General features: G+C 49.5%; 2 protein-coding genes across 8 annotated transcripts in view; one reads left to right on the top strand and one right to left on the bottom strand.

Moving 5' to 3' along the window:
* TEX11 (testis expressed 11) overlaps nt 1-5,584 on the top strand; it is a 32,870-nt gene extending 27,286 nt beyond the window's left edge. The window contains 5 exon segments of the mRNA XM_068411873.1: nt 668-817; nt 1,313-1,421; nt 2,431-2,551; nt 4,315-4,479; nt 5,510-5,584. Of these exon segments, the coding sequence (XP_068267974.1) occupies nt 668-817; nt 1,313-1,421; nt 2,431-2,551; nt 4,315-4,479; nt 5,510-5,584 (620 nt within the window).
* Nucleotides 5,585-13,211: 7,627 nt separating this feature from the next.
* The window catches only part of DLG3 (discs large MAGUK scaffold protein 3), a 78,755-nt gene continuing 66,604 nt past the window's right edge, over nt 13,212-25,362 (bottom strand). For 3 of the 7 annotated variants that reach the window (XM_068412107.1, XM_068412108.1, XM_068412114.1), the window contains 10 exons: nt 24,187-24,363; nt 23,422-23,497; nt 22,728-22,827; nt 19,816-19,857; nt 19,042-19,092; nt 18,136-18,237; nt 17,791-17,963; nt 17,108-17,217; nt 16,032-16,123; nt 13,212-14,251 (listed from right to left, as the gene is read on the bottom strand). In XM_068412107.1, the coding sequence (XP_068268208.1) occupies nt 14,145-14,251; nt 16,032-16,123; nt 17,108-17,217; nt 17,791-17,963; nt 18,136-18,237; nt 19,042-19,092; nt 19,816-19,857; nt 22,728-22,827; nt 23,422-23,497; nt 24,187-24,363 (1,030 nt within the window). In that variant the 3' untranslated portion in view covers nt 13,212-14,144. Of the gene's footprint in view, nt 14,252-16,031; nt 16,124-17,107; nt 17,218-17,790; nt 17,964-18,135; nt 18,238-19,041; nt 19,093-19,815; nt 19,858-20,967; nt 21,014-22,727; nt 22,828-23,421; nt 23,498-24,186; nt 24,364-25,362 lie in introns of all 7 variants that reach the window. The other 4 variants (XM_068412110.1, XM_068412111.1, XM_068412113.1 and 1 more) reach the window with 2 other exon arrangements.

Genomic DNA, 25,362 nt, shown 5'->3' with positions numbered 1-25,362 from the left:
ATCTCAGGACAGGGATGCTGGAGTTTCTCCTGCAGAGGTTTGTGGAATGGTAGGCTGGTGCTTCCTTCACTTCTTCACTAGACCTTGTCCAACGTGTTGACAAGTCTGTTGCCCTGGAAGAAGCTGAGAACATCATTTAGATGTAAAAACAAAGGTCTTTGTGATAGTTCAACAAAGGATTGTTTGGCATTTGTATCAGGTTTACACCTTCCTAGCAGTTTTAATGTTCTCCCACCCTTCTTCTGTGTTTAAGGATTTCCTGAGGGCTTTTCTACCAGAAAGGGGCAAGTCCTATAGAAAAATTTGAAGCTGATAAGTACTTTCATAAGCTGACCTTCTGAGCTGGTGACTTCCTGTTATCTCTTTTACCTGTCTATGAAAACTCCTTCCCTAGTAGCTATTACCTTGCCTAGGAGGGTTGCATGAATTTAGCCAATTACAGACAATCCAGATTTTATTTTTTGGGGGGTGGAGGCATGATGGTTGCTGGTGGTGTGCTTTGGACATCTGAGGCTTCTGTCCAAGACTGCTTCAGAGTTCCACTTGCTCTACTGTTAAATCTTAATGGTTTTCCTGCCTGTTGGAAGCAAAGTTTATACCTTATGCTATACCATGTGGCTTTAAGAAAACGAATCGTTACATACAGGCAATTCTGTCTCTTCTGTAGGAGATTTTGCTAAAGACCCAACAGACACATTGCTGCTGCTTTATGAATTTGAAGCAAGATCCAAACTGAATGATCCAACACTCCACAACCTTATGGAGTCAGTATGGGAACAGCCACAAATAGAGGTCAAGACGCTAGAAATCATTGCATGTAAGGACTGCATTTGTACTTTCATAGTTCTTCAAGTCATGAAAAACAGTTTTTGTTGCTCGCTTCTGTTCATTTGGGGTGACCAGGATTATCATGTATTGTACAGTGTGCAGAAAATGGGTCTAACCGTATATATTCTGTCCTAAAGCAAAGATGCTTTGGAGCATAAGGAGACAAACAAAATACTTTAGACACCCCCCCATTCCCCCAATATTTCTGGGTTACCTCATCAGAAGTAAACAGCATTGAGAGTACTTGTAAATTATGAAATCAACTGTGCTTCTGCCTTGTAGTCCTCATTGATGATGTGTGCGGTAAGAAGGTAGTGGAGAAGCACTAGCTTGTGACCAGCGCAGGCATTAAGCAAATATCTTTTCAGTTGTTTATCACAAGGGATCTGGCAACATGCTGTAGTTTATTTTAGTGACCAATGAGATTAAAGTTTGGCTCCAGTCATTTCTTTCTTCTTCTTCTCTATTTTCTTTTGCTTTTAAGCATTAGCAATGGAATCTCCAGCTCGGTATCCTGTGCTGTGTAAGAAAGCTCTCAAGAGTGCACTAAACCTTCACAGAAAGCAGACTGTCATTGATGCTGTGAAATGTAGGTTAGTGTTATCACAGAGCTTTGCTGTGAGCCCGTGACTGGAAACGCTGACAGCGAATAAAGCCTGCAATTTGAAAAAAGTGGATTTTAGCTTATGTGCAAGGTTCCACTTCTTGCTGGCCAACCAATGTACCTCTCAAGTATGACTTTCTAATAGATGTGTTAACTGCAATTTTGTTTACTTGGCATATTTTTTGAAACAGTCGTATTTCCAATAAATGAATCTATTGAGGAAAGAAAATGAAAATTGGATCCAGAAGAGGTCTCTGGCTGTTTCTTGTGAAGAAGGTGTTAATTTCAAATGTTACACTGCAGTAGTGAACTAGGTGTTTCAAAGACAATGAAGTGAAGAGAAATCAAGGGCTGAGAAAAAAGCCTCGAGTTCTAAGTTAGTGATATGATGCCATAGCACATATGTGATTTATTTTGCTGAGTAGCTGGCTCTGTAACAGCTATACCTTACGGAATCTGAAACACAACCTGGTGTGTGTCCTTCTCTCGCTTGTATCCCAAAAAGGATTTCTTTCCTCCTTTCTGAGTTCCTTGCAGTAACCACTGGCAAAGGCAACTGTTAATATTGCCTTTCGCACTTCACACTGTGAAGGAAAGACCTGTTTTCAGAAACCGTGTATTTGTTACTGGTTGTCTGAGGATGCTGACTATTTAGTTCTTGTTGGTGAAGTTAGGAAAGGTACTTTTTCCTCGCTGTCATGTGCAGCACCCTAGAAAATACTATGTCTTTCCTTCTGTGTTACTTTATAGAGCCCAGCAATGAAAATAATGAAGTACTTGCTGCTCTTGGCTCTCTTTTTGCGTAGTTTGTGTGAATGAGAACTGATAGTAGGAAAATGTATCTTTCTGGTATAAGAATGTGAGTGTAGTAAGCACCAAGGTGGATGTGTCTGTCTGACAATCATAGAAGCATAAGTCCGTGTGCTGATGATACTGAAAAGTAGCGTTTGTGCACATGGTATTTAATGTTTCCTCTTTTGCTCTGTTTCAATTCTCAGCAAATGCTTACACAGTTTGATTGATCTTTCTTTGCCCACTGGAGTAACAGACTTGGATGCCTGTGTACTGCTGGAGGTGTGGGACTACTTTGAAGATGCTCTGAGCGTAATCAGCAGCACAGTAAGTTGAACAGGAAAACGGGAGATTGGGAGATGATCCTGAGCACCTTTAAAAAAAAATTCTCATCATACTGAGAATAATTAGTAGACTGAACATTATATAGTGTTACGTGTGGAGCAGCTAAGATTTCTCCAGTAAAAGATACACTGAAATTACCTCGAAATAAATGCCTCTTGGATATTTGACTGAATTATGAATTTTGCTGGGTTTTGTAAGGACTTTTTTAGAGACATTTAAGGCCAAATTTTCAGTACCTATTTTAGAAACATCTTGAGCTAGAACATCTATCTTTCTTCCTCGTGCTTTCTACATTCTTACTCTGAATATGTCTTTTTAAATGCAGATTAGTTTTCCGGATCAGTTTAAAGCCAGCTAAAATTTGGATACCAGTCTTGCTTTTTTCTCAGCTCTGTTTTTGTTAAATGTATTTGGGAACTTACTATGTTATTATTTTTTCCAAATGACTTAGAGCTAGATTCCTGTGCTGTCAGTATTTGTGGCACCACATGCCTTGTTTCTGTGAGGATGGGTATATGGAGAGTAAAATCTTTCTTCCAGTAGGCATTTCTGCTGCTCCTTTCAGGCCTGAAGCATAATGCTGTACAGTGAAGGCAGTTGTACTGAGTAAGGTAGACATTTCTGCTTAGAATTTCATAGGTAAAAATCAGTTAAGGAGTATTTCTGTTCAGGACTAATGAAACCAATACTATGTTTCATAGCTTCATTCCATTGCATGGCTTTTTCTTTAGTCAGGTTTGAATGTCTCTTTTATAAAGTGGCATGAAGATACGCTGTTCCTGACTTCCCAAAAAAAGAATGTGTCCACATTCATGCCTGCCTTTCACTGAAGTTCTCATCTATAACTTTGATAATGTTCTTGTTGAGGGTGACGAATGAAATGTTAATGTGGATTGATACTCATAAAAGCAAAATTTCACAGTACTAGAAGGCCTTCTTTTGCAGTCTTGCTCATGGCAACAGGTACTAGTTGGTACCATGCTAGGAGAAGGGCATTGGGGCATCACATCAGTACGTTATCAGTTAGAAAGCTGGCACATCACTCCTGATTTATACCTCCTATTCAGAAATGGATGCTGCAGTTCAGAAATTCACTCTGGACCCTCTTACATAGTATGAGAACTATCTATCAAAGAGGGAAACGAAGTCCTTCCAGCTCCCCCATAAGGATTTGTATGGCAAATAAATAATTGCTTGTCCTTCCCTTCCCCAACTGAATCAGTTCCCCACTAGGTTCAAAGTATTATTGGGTACTCTGGCTTCTGTTCTGCAGTTGTAAGGGCAGCTTTCACTCTGGCAAGCCATTGCCACAGTGCATAGAGAAATTCTGAAGATGTAGGAACTGCTGCTTCTAATCTGTAGCGAGCAGCTATGTTCTGCTATTCAGTACTGTTTGGATAAACTAGAAAGTACTGCGGCAGCAAGTTCAGCCTGTCTGCAGATAGGCTGTTGGAAAGCAGACTTCAGTTCTGGCATCACTCCCAGTCCCACAGAATTGTATTTTCTGACCTACCAATAGGTAATTGCAACATGACTTACCGATGTTGGAAACAAGCTGTTTGACAGTAGTGCAGATGAACTGTGAAGGACAGGATGGCTCTGAAGGAATTGCTCTTTGCTTAGGAGAAAAAAAAAACTCAACTGTTTTCCCACTCTAAAACTAAACTCTAGTGCACTCTTGACTTGTCAGGTTTAAAGTGAAGTTTATTTTCTGATGAGCTGCTGCTTCTTGTTTGCTACTCCAGGATGCTTACCCAGAGATGGAGATCCTTTGGTTGATGACAAGAGCCTGGAATACAGGAATATTTCAGTATACCGTTGGTAAATATAAGGAAGCTGAGCAGTGGTGTGGATTAGGAATGCGTTTCCTCAGTCACTTAGGATCTCTGAAGAAAAGCTATGAAGGCCATGTAAGTGTGAGCAGATGGATTTGAGGATGTGGGATTGGATGTCTGGCCTGAATCTGAGATATGGATATGGGTGAAGAAACCACTACAGATGATCTTTAAAGAGTTTCAGGAGAAGCATGGTACCTAAATATTTTGGGGGAGCTTGATGCTAAAAGATTTTTTCAAAGTGAGGCCAGAAAAGTTTTGATAGACAATAGAAAGAGTAATGTAGAGTCCCTTTACTGGAAGGATTGTGTAAATGGCTGACTGGAAATAAAGTTCTGACTATTTGTGGCCATGGGAGAACCCATGTACCTTGTCTGCTTTCACTAAAGTCAAGGTGCTGTGTCAGTTCATTTAAATCAGCTGCTGTATGAATACTTTCAAGCTTGGTTTCTAGTATAATCTAGTGTCTTATAAATAGGGTTTAAGCTGGTGTGAATAAAATCATTAAAGCTCATCTTTTCAGGTGTAGCTTAGCCACTTCCTGTGAGGGGAAATTTCAGGGCTGGTACCTCTGTAGAAAGCAGCGACACTTTCTTACTCTATCACAAGTAAGCTGCTCTCTACAGTTTCTAGCTGGTGCTCCTACCGTGATTGCAACACAGTGCAGCCTGGCTGGTGTATGCAGTCATCATTCATCCTCTTGTGCACGAGCTGGGCAATCGAGCTGGGTGCAACTTTTATACGATTTTAAATACATCACTTAAGACAGTAAGAATTGAGATCACTCCCTTCCCACCTCAATCATTCTGTGATTCTGTGAATAAGTTTATTCACTGATGTAAGACAGCTATGAACTATGCTTTATGTCAGTATATATAAGATCACCTTCGTTAGGTTGCACTGCTTTAACTATTTTTTTCTTAAACCACCGTATTTAAATGTGTGCCAAAATCTTTACATCAGTCTGAAATTTTAGGTTTAGAAGCTGGTGGTAGTCTCCCACCGATTCCCTTGCTTCTGTTCACTGTCACTTTGTTGTGTTATCTAGTTGAATGATACAACTTTACCCATCCTTGTAGACAACTATGGTGCTTATATTCTTCAGATGATTGGTCTTTATAGTGAAGTTCTGGACAAATTGGACAGAGCAAAAGGGTTTCTTCCAAATGAAGAAGAATAATGACAGCCACAGCTGCAAAAAATGAGGACAGCAGTCTCTCTTGGAAACATTCTGCTGAATGAAAGGAGCTGAAGGCATGGCATCACAGGAGCAGTGGAAAAGAATCCAGGATCTCCTTCTTGTTGGCAATTAAGTTATGTACTTTTTAGGAAGTGTTTACTGAATAAATGTGATTGTTTTCCTGTAGGGAATAATTTTCATTCTTTGGAGCTATATGACAGGTAGAAATAAATACTAAACTTTTGCATGAGATGCATCTGCTGTTGTGTAACAGGTTGGTTTAACTACCTGATTTTAGTAGTAAGTGGCAATAAAAATATTCCAGACCAGGCATCTCCTCTGGATGTCATAGCTGCCTTGCTGCATAAATATTTATCAGATATTGTTTAGTTTTTGGTCTATTTCAGTATGGACAAGAATTCAGAGCTGTTTGCTTGTTTCACAGTTTAGTTAGAATAAAAAAAGGGCAGGTACTAGTTAGCCCACAGAAGCAGCTAAAGCTTTAACTAGGTACTGCTGTTTATAGACTACTAACTGTAACGTACCAGTCACAGTTCAGCATGAAATCCCCCCAGATCCACATAAAAACACAGGCTGGTAGATGGATGGCTCTTACTGCAGCTTCGTTGAAGAGATCTCTCCCGCCTGAAATTCAGTGTGGATAGTGAGGAGTGTGGAGAGGTGGAGTGGGGTTAAGAAACGTAATTAGTTCTATACAACTGTTGCTGTTTCACCATCAGGTTCAGAAGTCAGAAGAGGTTATTCAAGTACCCTTAGGAACACTAACAGTCATTTTGGGTCCTCTGGTTTGCTTACTAGGGAGCTAAAAGTGCTTCGCTGCTTATTCTTTACAAACATTACACAGAAGGCAGGGCTGATGAACAGCAGTATCCTTCAGCTATGAGATCATCTGGTTTGAATTAAGACTTACTTGATTTTGGTTTTAATATTTAAAAATATATTTTACTTAGAACCAGATTATTAAAGCCTATTCAGAGAGAGGACAGGGCCACTGACAGCAGGATGGTGGCTATAGAAAAGAAGAAATTGCATTAGTCATTGTCCATTCTGAAAGCCTGACATGCTCTGGAAGAAAAGCTTAGTAGTGTGCTTAGTGCAGTGTTCAGGGCCAAGAAGTCATTAAAAAAAGTCAGCTGCATTGCAGTCTCTATCAGCGCTCCGTGTCTGTCATCTTTTCACAGTCTGAGTAAACCAAATATTAGTGATTTCTGCTTTTTGTGTGTACCAGGCACCACTTTGTGTCATGCAGCTGAAGCTAGAAACCAGCCCTTAGCGTAGCTGCCACATCCTCATGGCTGTTGTGCAGCTGGAGGCAGGCACATGCAGACGCATAAGTCAGCGTGGCATTTACAGCATCATGGGTGCAAGCTGGAACACAGGAGGTTCCACTTAAATACGAGGAAAAACTTCTTTATGGGGAGGGTGACCGAACACTGGAACAGGCTGCCCAGAGAGGTTGTGGAGTCTCCTTCTCTGGAGACATTCAAAACCCGCCTGGACGCGTTCCTGTGTGATATGGTCTAGGCAATCCTGCCCCGGCAGGGGGATTGGACTAGATGATCTTTCGAGGTCCCTTCCAATCCCTAACATTCTGTGATTCTGTGAAGTAGGAGCATGTTGTACTAGATGCTTTGCAGTGCTGTGCAGGTTAGTATCAGCTTCTGGATAATAGTGTGAGAATGGGACTCCCTAAAGGAGTGAATTCTATTGAAGGTGGCAACCAAGGAAGTATTGGGAAGTTTATAGGGTCTGGTGCCTGTGATAGGAAGATACTGGACACTATAGCTGAGATGGGTGCTGCCTGAGCTGTACCCCTGCTAGAGAGTTTGTCGTGAAGTGTCTTGTTGCTCTTCAGTCTCAGCTAAATAGGTATTGGTAGGAACAGGAAGGTACCTTTGTGGAAATAGTCAAGCAGGATACAAAGATGAAAGCACAAAATAATCATGTTCAGCTGGAGGTTATGTATGTGTTCTTATTCCCGAGGTCTACCACAGGGCCTTGATTCTTCAGGCTTAGGTAGTAGAAGCAGAGGAAGCCACGTCCACTGAACTTCAGTGGCATTCTGTTTATGGTACCCAGACCAATCACCCAGGCTGCCTGATGCAGATGGATCGTGTGAGACACACATAGGAGGATGGATCTGTGTAGAGTAAGTTCTCCACCTAGTGTGCTCACTTCACCAGGTCTAATTTAGATCTCCATGAGCCGCTGCTTTCAGCTCTTTAATGCACAATGTGCTGTCTGTTTAACTAAGAAACACCTTTGCACCCATAAGAAGCCAGACCTCAAATGCCACGTAAAATTCTTTTGGAGTCACAGTTTTGGAGGTGTACACTGCATCATGTTAATGCAGGACTGTAAACGATGCCATAGAGTCAAAAGGTATCCATTGCTGCCTGTAGAATCTCCTCAGTGCCTGCTGGGCTGCCTTTAATTATTGTTCTAATTTCTGACTTGCACAAACACATAGACAGGTAAAGATGTCACACTGGACCAGATGAGAAGGTTGTGTTTGCCCAGTAAGTGTAGCACGTAATTACATACAGCCATAGAAGGCAGCAACCATTAAATGTGTTTTTGCCTACAGCCAGAATTGTTTGAATTTTTTTCCTTAGAGATGCTCAGTTTGATTTCTTTTATGCTAAAGACTTTACTAAGGAGTCCAAATCAGATCAGTTACAAACATTGTTGATTGATAGTACTTCTCTTCTCTGCACATTTTTGCGTTGTATATTTTATTCCAGGCTTAGTATTTACCTTGGGTTTTAAGTAGGGCAAGAATTCCTCTCCTAGTTGAATCAGACCTTAATGAGCTGGATTTCCAGTGACCATTCCCAATAGGTAGTTTGTGTGCAATCCCTCTGGTTTGCAGGTGTTTGTGCACTGAGTTTGCAGGGTAGATGCAGGCTGGTCCAGTGTTTATTTTACTAGGCTAAATGTTGCTTTATAGTATAGCCCAGCTAGGGTGACAGTGGGATAGAAATCTTTTTAAGCTAGCAACAGCTGACCTGGGGGAAAAAAAAAATCCGTGCTGCTCATTCCTCCCCCAGTCTTCTTGTTATTGATCACTGTTTTGTTGCAGCATCGTTTCAACTTAGAGAGCCTGGGTGCTCCTCCTGATATGTTGACAGATGGCTCCAGAGGGTGGCATTGCAGCAGCAGTTTCTGCTTTACACGTCGTTGTGGAAGCTCCAGGGTGTGCTGGACATTTGCTCCGTAACTGCAGAGTTCCTCCTTCCTTCTGAGAACGCAAAGGTATCCTCCAGGGCAGCAGTTCACAGATTTCCCCCCTTTCCCCAGCCTGTATTTTATGCCCTGTTTTCCTCATTTCTTCACTGTTTGGGGAGCAGCAACAGTCTAGAGGCACAAGGGAAATGCGGTGTGAGTTAGAGAATGGGTCCCAGGAGAGGGTATTTTTACCACCAAGCCACTAGGACTGGGGCTGCAGGGAACCTGCCCAGGAAAAAAAGTTGTTGCTGAGAAGAGTCTGGGAGTGGGGGAGGGCAGAGAAGATAGAGCCATAGCTGTGGAGCCTTGGAGCCCCTTCTGCCCCCCTCACCCAGAGGCGCCGGCAGTAGGAGCACTGGCTTTCCAGCAGCTTTCCCCTTGGGGGTGCACCTCAGGCTACCTCCCACCATGCAGTTTGAGAAGAGCTTTGCTGTTGGTAATGTTGTGGCTGCATTGGGCATTCTGGAGAGGCAGGAAGAAGAGGGGCTAGTCTGGCCACTAGCACTTAGAATTGAAGTGATCACAGTAATCAGAAATCAAGGTAATTGGAAGAGGGCTGAAGCTCATTAGAGGATTGGGCAGAAGCTTTTGTCACATAGTGCACTGGAACTAAGGGAGGAAATACCACCATCACCGCTGTGGTGAGCCAAGTGTGGCCCCCAACAAGGTATTGCTAGTCCCACAGTGCTCCTGTGTGCTTGCACTATGAACAGATGCTGCACTGACTGACCCAAAAAACTTAATGTTTTTCCTTAGGGTTAAAAAAAAAGCTGAAGTCAAACAACATGACCCTCATTTTGGAGGCAAGGGATATAAATAAACACCAAAGGTCAGGGGGTACCTAAGGATTCTTCAAGGAAAGATACACCTTTAACATGATAATAACAGCAGGTGCTTTATAGTGCCATGAATCCTGCTGTGACAGCTTGAGGAAAGCAGAGAGGAGCGGTCCTTGAAGCTTGTGCAGTCAGGCATCATTAGCCAGAAAAGCCGTATCTAAGACAGCTGTCCAGGTGCTGCCTCTCAGGCACCAATGGGGAGAAAAGTTTTTGAGAAAACTATTATTAAATTCTCTTAAAACCTCTCTTCCAGTAGCCTCACAGATCCCTCTGCTTAACAAGGGCCAAGACAGTTAATTAACCAGAGTGCAGACAGAAGTATAGACATGTTCCTCTATATCACAAGCAGCTTATGGTCTAATTTTCCAGAAGTGTCTTAGGGCAGATTAGTTTCATCCCCGTTGCAGGCATCTGTAGCAGGACATCTTGGGAGAGAACAGAACCATCCTTCCCTACATGTCACAGTGAGACAGGACCGTTAACAGGATAGTGCTCTGCTACTGTATGGTCCAGGACTTTGCTAAGGTCTTGGTAGGGAGAGCGATTTGTCCTTAGCCAGAAAAATAACGGGTTAAAAAGCTTCAAAAGAGCAAGTTCTTCATTCCCTTCACGCCACCCTCATTCTCTTAGCATGTAGGTTACTGTTCCAGTGGTTGTCTCCACCTTACAGGAGTGGCATGATTTATTTGCGTACGTAACCGCACGTTCCTCTCCCCACTGGAACCTTAATGTTTCACTGTCAGAGCAGACCAAGATGACACATCAGGCCAGGACACATCATGGATTGTCTAGGGAGGAGTGCCTGCAGATCCACGTACTGCAACTCAGTTACTGGAACTATCTCTGCAGACTGGACAGAAAAACCTGGCAGCTACCGTGGCAGCCGTTAACGGACAATGGTCCCGCGATGCTTTACATCAACAACTTCATCATTCCACATCTGTCACTATTTAAGGAAAGAGTTTCATTTTTAGGAGTAGTAATCAGCTCTGCTTAGCAACTTTAATTTTACCAGTGTTTTATGGACAACCATCACCACGAGACTGTTGATCTGATCAGCTAAAGGACTTCCTAAACTGTGTTTTATTTGTCCAGTGAGCTTCATAAACTGTGAACTGTCTGCAAACTGTATGCCATGCTCGGTACAACATCCCTGTTCCCCTGAAATCTCACTTTACTTCTCTTGTATGCAGTTTGAGAGGAAAAAAAAAGACACATTCAAGATTTGAAAAACAATTTCAGTTAGCTCAGGTAAATGACAAAGGACGTTCAGTCAGGAATGTATAATGATATCCCATTAACCACATTCTTCCAGTGAACACTCCTGTTCTCTGCACTTAAAGGTACTAGAAAAAGATACCAGTTGTCTTTACAACTACTTCTTCTCTGTAAACAGCATGTTAAACTGTAAAAAGATGCTCTATATATTTACTTTGCTGTCTTTATATCCAATACAGGAACAATTATGTAGCAGCATATAAACCCTATTATTTGATCTGCATTTGTACAGCAAACTCCCTACAATTCAAACCATGACCTAAAATACATATATAGTGTCAAGGCATCAGACCAGAGTCAACCTATCTTACAACAACCCAACCAAAAGAGCTTTCCAGTGGCCTGGTTACAGCTGTAAATAAGCCCACTTCCTTTTTTTTTTTTTTTTTTTTTTTTTTTAAATTTCCTTTTTCTTTTAGGCAAGTTCTCAGTGACCACCTTATACTAAAAAAAGCAATTTTTTTTTTTAAAACCACTGTCAACACTTAAGTTTGTTGTGGAGAGACCATATCAATAGTTGCTAAGATCAGCGCCCCAAAAAACAGATCTGGCACACAATGAAGGACTCCGCAAGAAGGTCTCAAAGACAGAGTTCTTTGCAACTCTCTGTTTATTAAAAATATATGTCTCCTTGGAAGAAACACTGGTAACCAACTAGAGTTGTCATGATCGATTCGATACTGTCAGCTGTGCCATGGAGTACATCATCTTTTTCTCCATGTGACTTGACGAGAGGGAGACAGGCTATTAGGGGAAAAAAAAAAAAGAAAAAGAAAGAGACAGGAACGGTGTGACCAGCATCTTAAGGACTTTTGTTTCACTTACTCCACTTCTCCAAGGACCAATGTTTATAGCAGCCAGAGCAGGACCAGCGGGGCAGGGGGCTAGCTGCTGAACAGGAAGCCATTGCCAAAGTTTGCTCCTTTAGGGTCGGTCCCACTGACAGCAGAATCCTTCCTGCCCTCCACTGTGCCAGCAGCCCCATCTCTTCTGCAGCACTGCTTTCTGTCCCAGCAAGCTGCTTGGTCCCTGCCGGGCTCCTTGTGATGCAGGACAAGGAAGGACATCTTCTCACCAGACAGTGCATGTACAGTTGTACAGCACTTCTTGTTCACACTGAAAACTGCGGCCTGTGCGCACCATGCACCGTCTGACGCTGATAACTGTCACCTTCAGGAACGGGCACCAGCACCCTGCGTGTTCACTTACCCCTATAAAATAGGGGGAGGGAAAATGGGCCAAGACTTACCTGCTCGTGCTTGGATGGTGACCTCCTTTGTTCTGGTGCTTGGCACTGTGTCTGAGAAACAGCATTTGCCAGTTCTCTGTAAGGTGGGAGCACTCTTCTACCTGTACTACGAGTACCCAGCACCAGAGCTCCTCAAAGGCTGTGCACGTTTCCCCCTGCTTCACACAAGGCTCTGCTCCCATGATGGAGCCCCATTCAAGTGTGGAAGCCAAAGTGTCCTCAAAGGCAGACTTTTCTCAGCTTAGGGCCAACTGTCTCAGCACCAACAGTCGCCTTACTTGAAAAAAATCTCAGTGCACAGCAGATGGGTGCAGTTCTGCATCCCCCTGCCCCACCAACCTGCAAGCACAGGGCACCCAATTCAGTTTTCTAAGGTGACCTCGCGAGAAGAAGCAGAGCCCAATTTCAGAAAGAGGGTTTATGCAGAGACGTCAGAGACAGAACCAGGCAAGGTGGCTGCACGTTCACCTGCCAAGCCCCAGTGCCCGGAGCAGCAGGTGAGGTCCCCGCTGTCCTGGAAGGATGGCCCTGCCCCTGGGAAGGCCACCACCACCACCACCTGCACGCAGCAGAGACAGGAGTTTGGCAAGGAGCAGGAAAGAGAGGGAGGAAGTTTTTCAGTTCTGTTACTGATTTGGAAAAGTGTGAGCGTCCATCCAAGGCACAGCTGGGGGCTTTTCTTGCCAGTGGCTAATGCAGAAGGGAATGCCAGCGTGCTGCCGCAAGCTAGAATGGGTCATTTCACCTGCACCCGCAGGTACAGGGCCAGCCCAACGTCCCAGGTTTTCCACAGCAGCACAGGACAGCGAGTACATTTGTTCCGTGTGGCCAGTAGAGTATTTCCTAACTAAACACCACAGATCTAGATTCTATTTACAATAGAGCCAGCTTAAAAAATAAGTTAAAAAATTGGATTTTATACCCATTCAGTTCATTATTAACAAGAGAAAAATGGAATAATGAAAAAAAAAGCCAACACAGCAACACAATATGGTTTTGGTTTAAAATCAGCTTAAAAAAATAGAACCAAAAGGAAACCTCTCATGCAAACACATAACGTGGTGTGTAAAACAATGTGCAATTTAATATGTAGTATGATCCATTCTCTTGCTCTGCAGCCTCCTGCCCAGTCTCTGTCTCCCAGCCTCACTGAGATCAGCTGCTGCTCCTTGCTGTGTTACTCTGGACCTCTGGTCCCTTCTGCACAGGCAGCGTACCAGTCTCTGCTCTGCCTCACAGGCCCAGGGCAGCTGGCAGGAGGCTGCCCCTGATGGGAGACGCTTCCGAAGCACCTGGTACCGTTTTGAGCTCTTCCTGCCCAAGTGGACTCCCTACACCCGGCGGTTGGGACAGAGAAACTGAAAGATCCTTGCACTAATACAAACCTTTTAAGAGAGGTCCCTCAGGTTTCCTAGTCCACATACATATATATATATAATATATATATAATATCTCTCTATATATTATATATAAATTACATATACAGATAAATAAAATGCTCTCTGCTGCCTTTCTGTCGCACTGTTCAGAGCTGCTAGACAGTCACACTTGGAAAAATGCCCCTGGAGCTCTGATACTAGCTTGTGTGCTCAGAGCCTGTTGTTGCACTTGTTTCTTATGTTAGTCCTTAGCTGCCTCTTCCCATCTTGATTCTTGGTTTAGTTAATAATAATAATAATAATAATAATAAAAAAATGACCTTGAATGGGTTCTCATCTGTCTCTAATGGAGCAGTGGGAAGGTCCATGCAGGAACGGTAGGAACAGTCACATGATGAATGAGATGAGTTCATCCCAACAAAAGAAACAGGACTAGAAAACTCAATTTTGCAACGATCTAAAAAAGGGGGCAGGAATAGTTTTCATATCCCCCCCCCTTGTGGCAGAGGGCTCGGGGTGGGTCTTCAGAGATCTTCTGCTCCCAGGGAAGCAGGTGGGGGACATCTTCAGAGTTTCTCTGGGGATGAGACCCAGATGTAGTGCCCGGACTGGTCCTCAATGATCTGTTTGATTTTGCTGTAAATCTCTTCAAGAGAGTCTCCTTGTACAATGGCTGGAAGAGGAGAGAACAAGCAAGACCTTGAGCATCAGGCAGCACAGTACCTTCCCCACCATGAGCTACGGGAAGGGCCTTCACTCTGCACCAAAGTGGCTGGTGTGGCACGGCCAACAATTAATGAACGAGACAACCCGTGTCAGAGGAGCTGTAACAGGCACACGATGACACAGAGGGTTAACCCAGCGTGTCCAAGGGGATTAGCGAGAGCTGATCCCGGCTGGCAGAGCTCCTAGTGCATGTGAAGTACCGGTTGGCTTCTCCACAACAGGCTGCTAATCAGCTTTGCAAACTGTCACGCCACCGCACCAAGGCTGCAGGCAGCAGGCAGCTGGCTGCGGCGGTGAATGGGAGGGCGTCACGCAGATCAGCCGGTGTGCACCGAGCGCACACCCCGAGGTGCCAGATTTGTGCGTCCCCTCTGGTTGGCTGCTGAGGGCTCCTCGTGTTTGTTGCTTCCTCTGCTGCGGGGTGGGAACTGCAGCACTGTCAGGCTGGAAAAGGCCAGCTTATGGCTGTCGCTCCCAGCAGTAACTCTCACTGCCCAAACACCAGCGACAGCCTCGCTGCTTAGTACTGACACAACACGAAGCACTTCACTGTGCTTCCTACGTCTGAGGAGGAAGATGTGCATGGAGGGCCAAAGCCTTCTGGTAATTCAGCCTGCCTCTGTAGCCCAGCCAGGACCATCCTCCAGCATCTCTGTTCCCTCATTGTAAGTTCCTGGCACAGAACTTGCCATAGTGACCATCTCTTTGCCCATTACCCACTTATTTCAACACTGGGTTTCAGCCAAGAGCATTCCTGCCCCAGGTCACTTCAAACTCACCACCCAAGCACGCAATGGCATGCTGAGGGTCTGGCAGAACCACAGCGCGTGCTTCCTCTGTGCTGTTCCTGGAAGAGTGGCCGGCAGCTCTGGAACTGCCGCCCAGGACAGGAGGTCTGGGGAAAAGCTTTTACCCTGTTTGTACCCATACATCTGCTCAGCTGAGATCCATTTTTGGAAAATGTTCTGCTTAGGATTTTTCCCGGTAGCTGTTAGGTGGGTAATACAGGGTTTGGCAGGATTATCACTCCTCAACTTTAGAAGAAATACCTACTGAACTGGAGGAGACGGAAGACCAGTTTCTCCACCTCTTCACCTGCCCGTGATTTTCCAGAATTAATCACGTTACAAACATTAGTTCCTTAATGCACAAGGATGCCTGTGTCATGAGCAGCTCATCTCTGCAGACACAAAGTGCCAGGCAGCCCCTGACCAGCTCTTCAGCAAAGGCTACTTAGGAAGTCAGCCAAACTTCCAGTCTTTTTTTGGGAGATGTTTTGTAATAACTCAGGACAGTCTCCACCATCTAGGTCACTATTTTTTTTATCTTTCCTCTTTAAAACGACTCTTTTCTCTTTTTGGAAACGCTGCCCTTTCCCCTGTGCAGGGAGTGTTTTTTTCCTGTAGCTTTGTAGCACCCTGAATCTATGCTGCGCTTCCCCTGACCAGGGATTTTTTTCTTTTTTTATTATTATTAAAGTTGTCGATAAGCTTTCACAGAAAATCCTGCCTGACAACTTGTCTCCTCTAGAGCTGGTTTACTCTTATCCACTGATCTTGGAGCAGTCCCTTTGCAGAGCCCTGCTGGCAAAGTGCCATTTCTGTTTTGCTTTGATGAAGCTGGACATTTTCCCATGACCCTGCAGTAAGACAGCGCTGGTAGAGAGGTCACAGCTGCCAGCTGGAAAAATAAAACAAATCAGATACAAGCCTGCTTAGGACACTCACCTGTAAAATACTCTCCAAACTCTTGCTCGAGTTTCATGGCTTTGTCAAAGACCTTGTTGGCCTGTTCGTACGTCTGTCTCCGGTTCATCTCCCTGCCATGTATAAAAAATAGAAACTTAGCTCTTTTTCTTAGCAATGAACAGAAGCAAAAACAGCCCACTGAGCCATGGTGCCTAGGAAGCCTCTGCACACCAGGAACAGAAGCTGTGCAGGACCCAGCTCTCAAAGGCAGGACCCTTCCCCACACGCTCTTTGCTGCCCTGGCACTTCACCTCAACTTCCAACAGTTCTTCCCACCGCCACCACCCCAGCTTTCACCATAGCACAGAAGTGGACTCAGATCCAGACAATCCTCCAAATTTGCAAGCCACTGCAGAAGTCTTCCTGCTTTTCCAGAGCCTGTCACCACCCTCCTTGCCTAGGCTCCGTCATCTTCATACAACACACAAATAAGCAATTCGACCCCTTCTGGCTTGAGAAGACCCCTTGGTGCCAGCAGAGTCTTTTCTGATCTCAGAGCCCATCTCTAGCTACTGAATCTCCTCATACATAATATTCTCTGCTGCTGCTCGGAAGAGTTGCAAGCTCAGCTCTTGCATCCTTTCCAGCCTGCACTCCCCAGGGCCAGGAGCAGCAGGGCAAGCAGAAGGTCCCCCTTAGGCACACAGGAAAGGACTCCTCTCTGCTCCCCAGGGCTGTCCTGGCTCAGCCACCATCCAGCTGTGACCCACCCCTATGGGCTGTCAGCAGCTCTCCTGGCTGGACTCGGGGCCCAGGTGAGCAGGTTACATCAGCCACATTTGGGAGCATTTTTAGATTTCCCGTGGATAATCCTCTTTGGGGCGAACGAAGGGCTTTAAGCTAGAGCAATCCATGGAGCCTCGATACACCATGGCATTAGATATGGAAGGACACCACCAAGACAGCAGTGGGCCCAGCTCCTCTTAACAAGGGACAAATTCAGCACCACCAGCAACCTCTGCTGCTTTCTAAAAGCAGAGGCAGCAGACATACAAACCCCTGACATGCCAGAGCTGCTTGCCCTGGAGAGGCACAGAACATGCTGTTGCACTTACATGAGAGCTTCAATGGATTTTGGTTTGATGAAAATGGCAATGGGATAAAGTTGTGCTTGTTGCAACCTCTTGATAGCATTGCCAGACACATCCAGGATGCAGTGTTTCCCCTGGAAAGGAGACGATTGGGATCAGACCTACCCACACAGTCTACTCCGTGCAGAAAACAGCTTGCTCATACAGACGTGCTTACAAAAGAGACGAGCCACAGAGATGAAACACCAGTCCTGAGACACAAGCCAACTCCCAGTGGCCTTACGTTCTGCCTGCTTAGGGCAGGACAGCAGCAATGTGAAGGGACCGAATCTTTCTCTGAACATGTGAAACAATTTACAAGCCATCGGTACACTCCAGTACTTTTGCAAAGGAAACACCGCTGCGTGGAGGAGGGCAGCCGGCCACCTTTGCCCTGCAAGCTCCCGAGCACGAGGCTGGTGCTGCCAGTGCCAGGCTTTCGAGTGGCATTTGGATGACAGAGGTGTGACACCGAGGTGGGGTAGCGTGGCTGAGAAAAGCAGCCACACGGCTTGGCAGGACTCCGGAGGGAGGAGAGGCTCGTGCCGTGTTTGCTTAATGTGGTTACAGCCCTTTGTTAACAACATGGGGAGAGGAGGGGAACGGCGAAACATGCCCAGGTTGGGGCTGGATGCGTCCCAGTCCCAGGAATGCCACCCGACACTCACCCTCTCCGCCACTGCCCGCACTGACTGAATGCTGGTCCCGTAGAGATTGTCGTTGAACTGCCCAGCCTCTATGAACTTGTTGTCCTGGATGTCCTTCTCCATCTGTTCGCGGGACACAACGAAGTGGTAGTCTTGCCCGTCCACCTCATTCTCACGCCGAGGCCTGGTAGTGTCTGGAGGAGAGTGGGCATCATGAGCGAACCCGGAGCAATGCGTGCCAAATCTGGGAGAAAACCCACCCGTGCTCCCGCCCCCTCCCCACGCTGCGGGCGAGGCCCTGCAGGCAGCAGAGGCACCGCTCTCTCCTCCCTCCAGCAAGGGCACCAAGCGCCAGCTGGGACTTACGTGGCACGCAGGAACCAAACTTGTGTGGGAATTCGGAGATGAGGTCGTCATTAATTCGGTCCTTTGTCGGCCCCAGAATGATCACCGGCCTCGCGTAGTGAACTGTGAACAAGAGCCACAGCCTGAGGCCCTGTCTGCGCCGCGGGCAGCTGACCCTACTGCCACTGTTGGCATCAACCTGCCCTCTCCCTGCTGGCAGCAGGTGCTTCAGCTCACATGGGCACCTGAAGGTGCCTCCTCCATGTGGCTTATCTCCTCCTGGTCACGGTCAACATCTCCTTCCCATCTGACCCAAACCATCTGCGTGGCCCCGGGGAAGGTGCTGAGGGTCTCTGGGGTTGCAGATCAGCAAAGCTGCTCCCTCGGGTCAGGGCAGGAGCCAGACAACCGGGACAGCTGGGCGAGGATGTCATGGAGCCAGGGGAGTAATGGAAGCCTAAGAGTCTGATTCAGCTTCTAGCAAGGACAGATCACAGAGGCTGGGACTATTCAGCCTGCGAAAGGGTCTGCAGGGACTGAGCATTGAGCAGGGTTAAACACTGAGGGCTGGGGGTTTGCTCTGCAGCATGGACCTGGTCTGAGGCAGGGAGGGATAATCCTGTCCTCAGCTGGGGGCTGAAACCCAGCTCAGTTTTAGCTCTAGATCTCTCCCTCGGTCTTGCAGACCAAGTCACAACTCTGTGCTGATTAAAAAGGGGTGATCAAGGCCAGGGGAAGCCCCGCAAGGCGGCGTGCAGCCTGGGTACCCTGCTGCGCCCAATGGGAAAGAAACTCTGCCTGTGTTCACCTGGCACCGTGCTGGTATGGCAGAGGAGGGGCAGAGGCTGCACCAGTCACCCTGCCTGTGCCAGGGACGCAGGTGCCCACGCTGGAGCGGGCACGGGGCAGCTCAGCACCAGGACTTACTTTCTTGCCGCGTCACCGGCTCGTACGACAGGATGGTGTCCTCTTGTCCTTCTGCAACAGAGCCAGGGAGAGGCAGGTGAGCGCTCACAGCAGCTTCCCAGCCCCCCCGCACCCACGAGGAGCTGGCTTCTGCCCTGCCAGCCTCCTGCAGCCCTGGGGACACCTCCAGGCTGCCCCTGTCACACTGCCAGCTGACATGGAGCGTGACAGGCATGCAGCTACCAGCCCTTGATTCACGTTAATTATTCACGTCCCAGCCCTGGGTCAAGCCTCCTCTTTCCCTCCCTGCTGCTGCTGGCTCAGGGCCCATTGGGACGCACCATCCTCCCCACGGGATGGACAGTGGATGTGCTGCAGATATTTAGAGGACCTGCTGGGGATAAAGGGAGAATTCGCTGCAGCTGGACCCCAATGCTCTTGTACAGGCTTGGGCTCCAGGAGCCACCTATGCCACAGACCCAGCCTCTGGCCATTGCTTGCTGCAGCAGGCACCAAGGATTGGGGACCACCACAGACTGGAAACCCACCACCCAGCCCTGGAGCACAGCCTGCATCCAGAAGAGAACAGGGAAGCAGACAGGCTCACTCCTGGCCCCCAGACCCTGCTCCCCTTGTCCCTGAGGAGGGAGCTGGCTGCAGCATCTTGGTGTCACCAGCAGGAAGGACCAGCCTCCAAACAGAACCACCACCGGGACAAAACAAGATGGAAGTGCCAAAACATGCACACATGCGTGTGCGCACAGGGGCGGGGGAGCAGGCAAGACGCACACTTACTGGAACTGCTCTCGCTGTCGCTGGTGTTTGATGTCACACCCTCTGCAAAGCAACCAGAGAGACCCCCTTCAGAAGGGGTGCAGGGGCACCCCAGCTGTCACCCAGCACTACTGACCCAGGGCAGGGCAGCACCAGCCTCCTGAAAAACCTGTGCCCCAGCACCCGCTGGGACGAGCCTGCACCGCACGGGCAGGGCGGCATCTCTAGCCCTTTGCTGGGAAACTGGGGATGTGCAGGGGGACGCTGGGCTACTCCGGGAGAAGGCAGGGATGCCAGGAGGGGGCTGCCCAGCAGGCATGGGCAGGCATGTGCGGGCACTGGGCTTCCCAGGCCGAAGAGGGAAGGTGGGGTGCATGGGGAGGAGGGTGCTGGCAGGGGGAGCGGGTGCAGCATGCACACGGGGGGCAGGGGAGGGCACAGCTCCACGCCGGCACGGGGACAGTGGAGCCTACCTCTGGGGACGGGGCTGGGACTCAGAGACAAGACAGTGACAGGATAGGACAGAATTTGGGGCTCTGCATGCTCAGAGTGATCCCAGTGCTGCAACCACCCCACAGAGGCTTGCTGGCCGCTGCCTGCCCCAGGTCTGCCCCGGTCACGGGGGTTGCGGAGCTCAGCAGGGGACTCATGCCCAGCTGGGAGGGCTGAGGGGCTCCCGCCATCATTTTGCAGCTCTGGGTAGGTGGTGCCCCAGAGGAGGGTGGCAACACTTCAAAGTGCTGTCACCTGCCCCACTCAGAAGGGACCCATCGTGGTCACAGCCACTTCCCACCCACACTGGCAGTGGCTCCAAGTCTCCGAACGCTAAACCAGCAGCCAGCCCAGCTAGGAGCAGGAGGAAGAGGAGGGTGAGGAGGTACAGCTCACCCCAGGTGCGGCAGGCAGCCCTCAGCTGGGCGTGCTTAGGGCATGGCCAACATCTCCAAGCAAACTCCCCCATCCCCATCCACGTGCAGCAGCGGCACCTCCTCAAGCCCAGCAGCCCCCACCGGCAGACACGGCGCTCCCGGCAGAGGAGCAGCACCCACAGGGCTCCTCCTGCCCCGCACCCCGAGAAGCACAGCTGCCCCGGCCAGCGCCCGGCCGTTCCCCAGGCACCACCAGGCATGCCAGCGACACAAAGTGAATGATGTGCATCAAAATTCAACTTACTCAGGTTCTTTGCTCCATAATAATCGTCACTTAACCCAGGGAAGTCCTGATTTCACAGACAGCGAGAAGGGGGAGAGGGGGAGAGAAGAGAGCGTGGGAGAGGGCAGTCAGAGGGGTGGGGGAGACAGAGCCAGACCAGCATTAATGACAGGAGTGCAGAACGGCCCAGAGCTGCAACTGCAAGTGAGGTTAAATGTTTTCAGAGCTGACGCCATCAGCCCGCTGCCAACGTCTCGCCTTGTGTGGCTGGACCCCCCCCACCAAGCTCATCCTCTCTGCCAAAGAGCCCCCACAGGCCACCCTGGCTCTGGGGAAGGCAGGGCAGCCTTGGCAGCACCTGCTGGCACCGGGCGGTCGCAGGGCCGAGGCATTTCTCCGTGACGCCTTGCGGGGTGTCCTGGCAGGGCGCAGGGGCTCTGCGCTCCCTGGAACAGCCCGGCCGTGTCGGGGGCAGACATGGCACAGCCAGGCCTCTAATGTGCAGAAGCGGGCACATATTTCCCCACCTGCATGTGTTAACTTGCCTCAGTGCTTGCACGGGCTGTGGAAACACGGGGGAAGGACACCTCACTGCAGGCTGGGATGGACAGTGGCAGGGCATGGGGAGGGAGCTCCCTGCGGGTCTGTGACATGGGCTGGAGAAGAGCGTTGCCTGCCCCATCCCTGTGCTGTATGGCACTGCACTGTGGAGCTGGCAAACAGCAGCACCCCAGCAAGCCCCCAGCTCAGACCTGACTGGAGCCCAGCCACGAGAGGTACCCAGACACACAGACTTAACCCTCACTGCAGGCCAGAGGCTCATGCTGGCTGCTAAGCTCGCTGGAAGCTGGCACCAGCCTGGCACAGGCAGCAGAGGGATGCGGGCAGCCCTCGGAGCAGCCCAGCATCAACCTCCTGCCACTGCATCACGCCCAGGAGAGTCACTGGAGGGGAGGGGACACACTCGCTGCACTGGGGCAGAGATGCTGCTCTGCCTTGCCCACCTCTTCTTCCACGAGGTGTGAGGACTGTGGCTCTCTGGATGCTTGCCGAGGGCATGGATGCAGTTTAGCCTCCAGAAGGAGGAGGGGTTGGGTTTGGTGAGCAGCTCCAGTGCTGCCCATGTCAGGATTTGGGGCAACAAGCTGAAAGCCCTGCCTTCGCTGGGAGCCCCAGGGTGCCACCAGGTGAGAGCTGGGGACCGCCCAACGTCTGCAGCCAGCTACCAAAGATGTGCCTCAGTTGCAGCTGGGCAGCTCCTCCACCAGCAAGGGCACGGCTCCCCCGTGCCCACAGGGTTCAGCCTGCAGGAAGGGCTCTCAGATGGGAATATGCAGCTGCAAGTCACTTCTAGGGGAGGCAGGGAGTGCAGCCAAGATCTCCTCAGCCCCTCAGCCCTGACGGGGACAGGGGAAGGACTGCAGGAGGTGGCCAGGCCCCCGCTTGGAGGGGAGCAGCCCTTGGCAGGCGGGGAGAGGAAGCAGAGCCCGCAGCAGAGAGGGGAGAGCAGGGGAGGCAGAGCAGGGGGTCAGGCGGGTGTAAAGTTGGATGAAAGGATGAAGACATTGAACATGAGAGAGAGAGAAAGAGAGCACCAGCCCGCAGCCACTGCTTTCGTTTCAAGCTCCGGTTTCTCCCTAGCTGCTGGCACAACTTTGGAGCACAGACCCGAACACGGGCAGATGCCAGGACCCCTGGCTACGAAACATGCCGAATCTCTCCCCCCAAGGCAGGGGACCTGAGGGCCGCACGCTTGCCCTCTCTGGCCAGCTGCTACTTACGTTCCTGTCCGCTGCTCTCCTGGGCCAGGTTCTCTTTGCTCTTGTAAAATGGGAACTTTCGAGAGAGGCGGAAACTCTTTTTACGTTTCGTTTTGATCGACTGAAGAACATGGAGATGGAAGGGAGGACAGAAAAAACAATGGTGTTTAACGCATGTGGGAAAAATTAAAATGAAGAGACAATGAGGAGCTGTGTCAGGGCAGTTACCCTCAAATGAAATCATGGAGATTACATGAAAACTGTAATGCAGGAAAAAAATTAAGCATGGAGAAAAACATGTGGTAGGGATGCTGGGAAGCTGATGGGGCAATCAGCAGCTCTGCAGAGGTAGCCAGGCTGTTCTCCCTTCCTTGTCCGCTTGCTAAGCGCTCTGTGCGAGTGGCAAGGGCAGCTACCTTCACCTGCGTGAGCTGCCTGCAGTCAGCTCCCTGCCATGGGCCACGGTGGGACAGGCTCTGCTCCCCCACCACTCCAGCCAGGGGTCCTTGCCCCGCGCTATCGCACCATCCCGGGCTCCTCTGCTCACCCCCTGCACAGTCACAGAGGATCCTTGACAAGCAGATGCGGGCCTGGGGCAGGTTCAGTCGTGCGATTGCTCCAGCCGCCCCACCAGGAGCTCTGGCTACTGGGACTCATCCTGCTCCCATTCGCTACTGGTTCTGGGCACCCCGCTGAGCCCGAGCTCGGCACTTACCCTGTTGGATTCAATCATGCCAGTCCTGGCGTGAAACTTCACCGTTTTCAACCGCGCTCTCTCCTTCTTTTCCACTCTGATCAGAAGTTAAAGGGGAGAAAGAGCTGCTAGTCCTGTGCACGTGCCCTCCATGCCACCTGCTTGGCTGCCCAGGCAGCTCCGTGCACCCTCAGGTGGTGGCCCTGTTGGCAAAGGGCAGCTCCTTCCCACAGAGGGATGGAGGTGGAGCCGCCTGCCCAGGGTCTGGCCAAGGCCAGCACCTGCAGGAGCAGGAGACGGGACAAGCCAGTCTTCCTGGGAGGGCAGGGATGGATGACAGAGATGGGGCTGGCTCTGCAGACCTGAAGGCAGTGGCAGCCAGCTCCTCTGCTCCCATCTCATGGGACCTGGCTCGCAGAGCTGGGCAGGTTGCCAGAGGACACAAGGAGTAGCCAGCAGTCACTGCTGTGACTCTGCTCTCACTTGGAGTCCCAGACTGGCTGACACCAGCTCTTCATCACCATGGGGACCACAGAGGGGGCTGAGCGCTCCCCTCCTCACCTGGAGTCTCACCCAGCTTTGGAGAACATCTCCCCAGGGAGATCTGCATGCAGCCCTAGCTTGCAACTGGGGTGCCCTTCATGCTGCCCAGCCACTGAGGGGCAGGTGGGCTGGGACCACAAGGAGATCCCACCCTGAGCAGACCCCTGAGGGCTGCAGGGCTTGTGGAAGCTGGGGAGTTCCAGGAGGCACCACGTGTGACAGCTTCTGCTGACAGACACTCACCTTTTCTTGCTGGGGATGACCCCGATCTGCTCGCTCTCGCCGTGGGGCGTGACAAGCCTGGCTTGCCACCACTCATCATCGGAGGCGTTGATGACATGCAGGATGTCCCCGTAGGAGAAGCTGAGCCCCTGGCTGGGTAAGCAACTGTCCCGGGTCCGGTCGTAGTCAAACAGGGCTCTGCGGAGGAGCAGAGAGAGGAGCGATGCCTTCCCTGAGCACACCCAGGCAGCGAGGGCAGCAACACTGCTGACCTCCTGGGGCACTGCCACCTTCATACCTTAAAGGATTCAAATCCAGACTTTGGGGAAGCCTCCTGCCGAGGCGAGCTGCGCTGTGCAGCCACCAGCACATCCCTCCCACTGGTGAGCTCTGCACAAGCCCCGGAGCGTGCAACGCAGCAATAACAGTGCTGGACCAAAACAACTCGCTCTTGACCTTAGCTGTGAGAGGCACGCGAACCACAGATGCACTGAAGGTGGCTGTGGTTATCGAGCAGGCGAAGCTCATGCAGCCTCAAGAAATCAGCAGTGTGCAAGAGGGCAGCGGGGAGCCGGGGTGCGGGGCTACTCCCCACCATCCCTCCCCAGCGGCTGCAGGGCCAAAGAGCAGGATGGGGAATATCAGACCCCGCTGCTGGTGGGCAGTTGCCCAGGCAGAGACCACGAGGTGCTCTGAACATGCACTTTATTTACGTACCGGGGTACAGTAGCCCAGAACCTGTGAATTAGGAATGCATCTGAGGGTATGTATACCTGCTTCCACAACTGATCCTTTTCAGACTCCTAAATACTTCTCCTGAGAACAGTTTATTTAGTTTAAAATTATCTTCAATATTAAACTAAACAGCTACAGAAAAGATTTTATTACCTTTTTTTTTTTAAAACTAGAGCAGCACTAATACCCTCCCTGCATACACTTTATCACACACAGCGCTGCAGCCCGTACCCACAGGCTGCTCTCCGTGGCTTCACATGCAACTCATTCTACTAACGTCAGATCTCAAACCGCGTCTGCTTTGATAGGTTCACTTTGCAACAAACCAAACCAATGGAACAGTCACTAAAAGTGACGTTGTTGTCACTGTGCCGGCAGCACAACCCCTGTGTTCGCTCCTGGGACATCCTGCTCACCCCCCGACTCGACATGAGCCCAGACACCACAAACGCTGGCTGGCTG

The sequence above is a fragment of the Nyctibius grandis genome, chromosome 13, assembly GCF_013368605.1.
Source record: "Nyctibius grandis isolate bNycGra1 chromosome 13, bNycGra1.pri, whole genome shotgun sequence".
NCBI lineage: Eukaryota > Metazoa > Chordata > Aves > Nyctibiiformes > Nyctibiidae > Nyctibius > Nyctibius grandis.
This window is presented reverse-complemented; position numbering and strand designations above follow the sequence as displayed.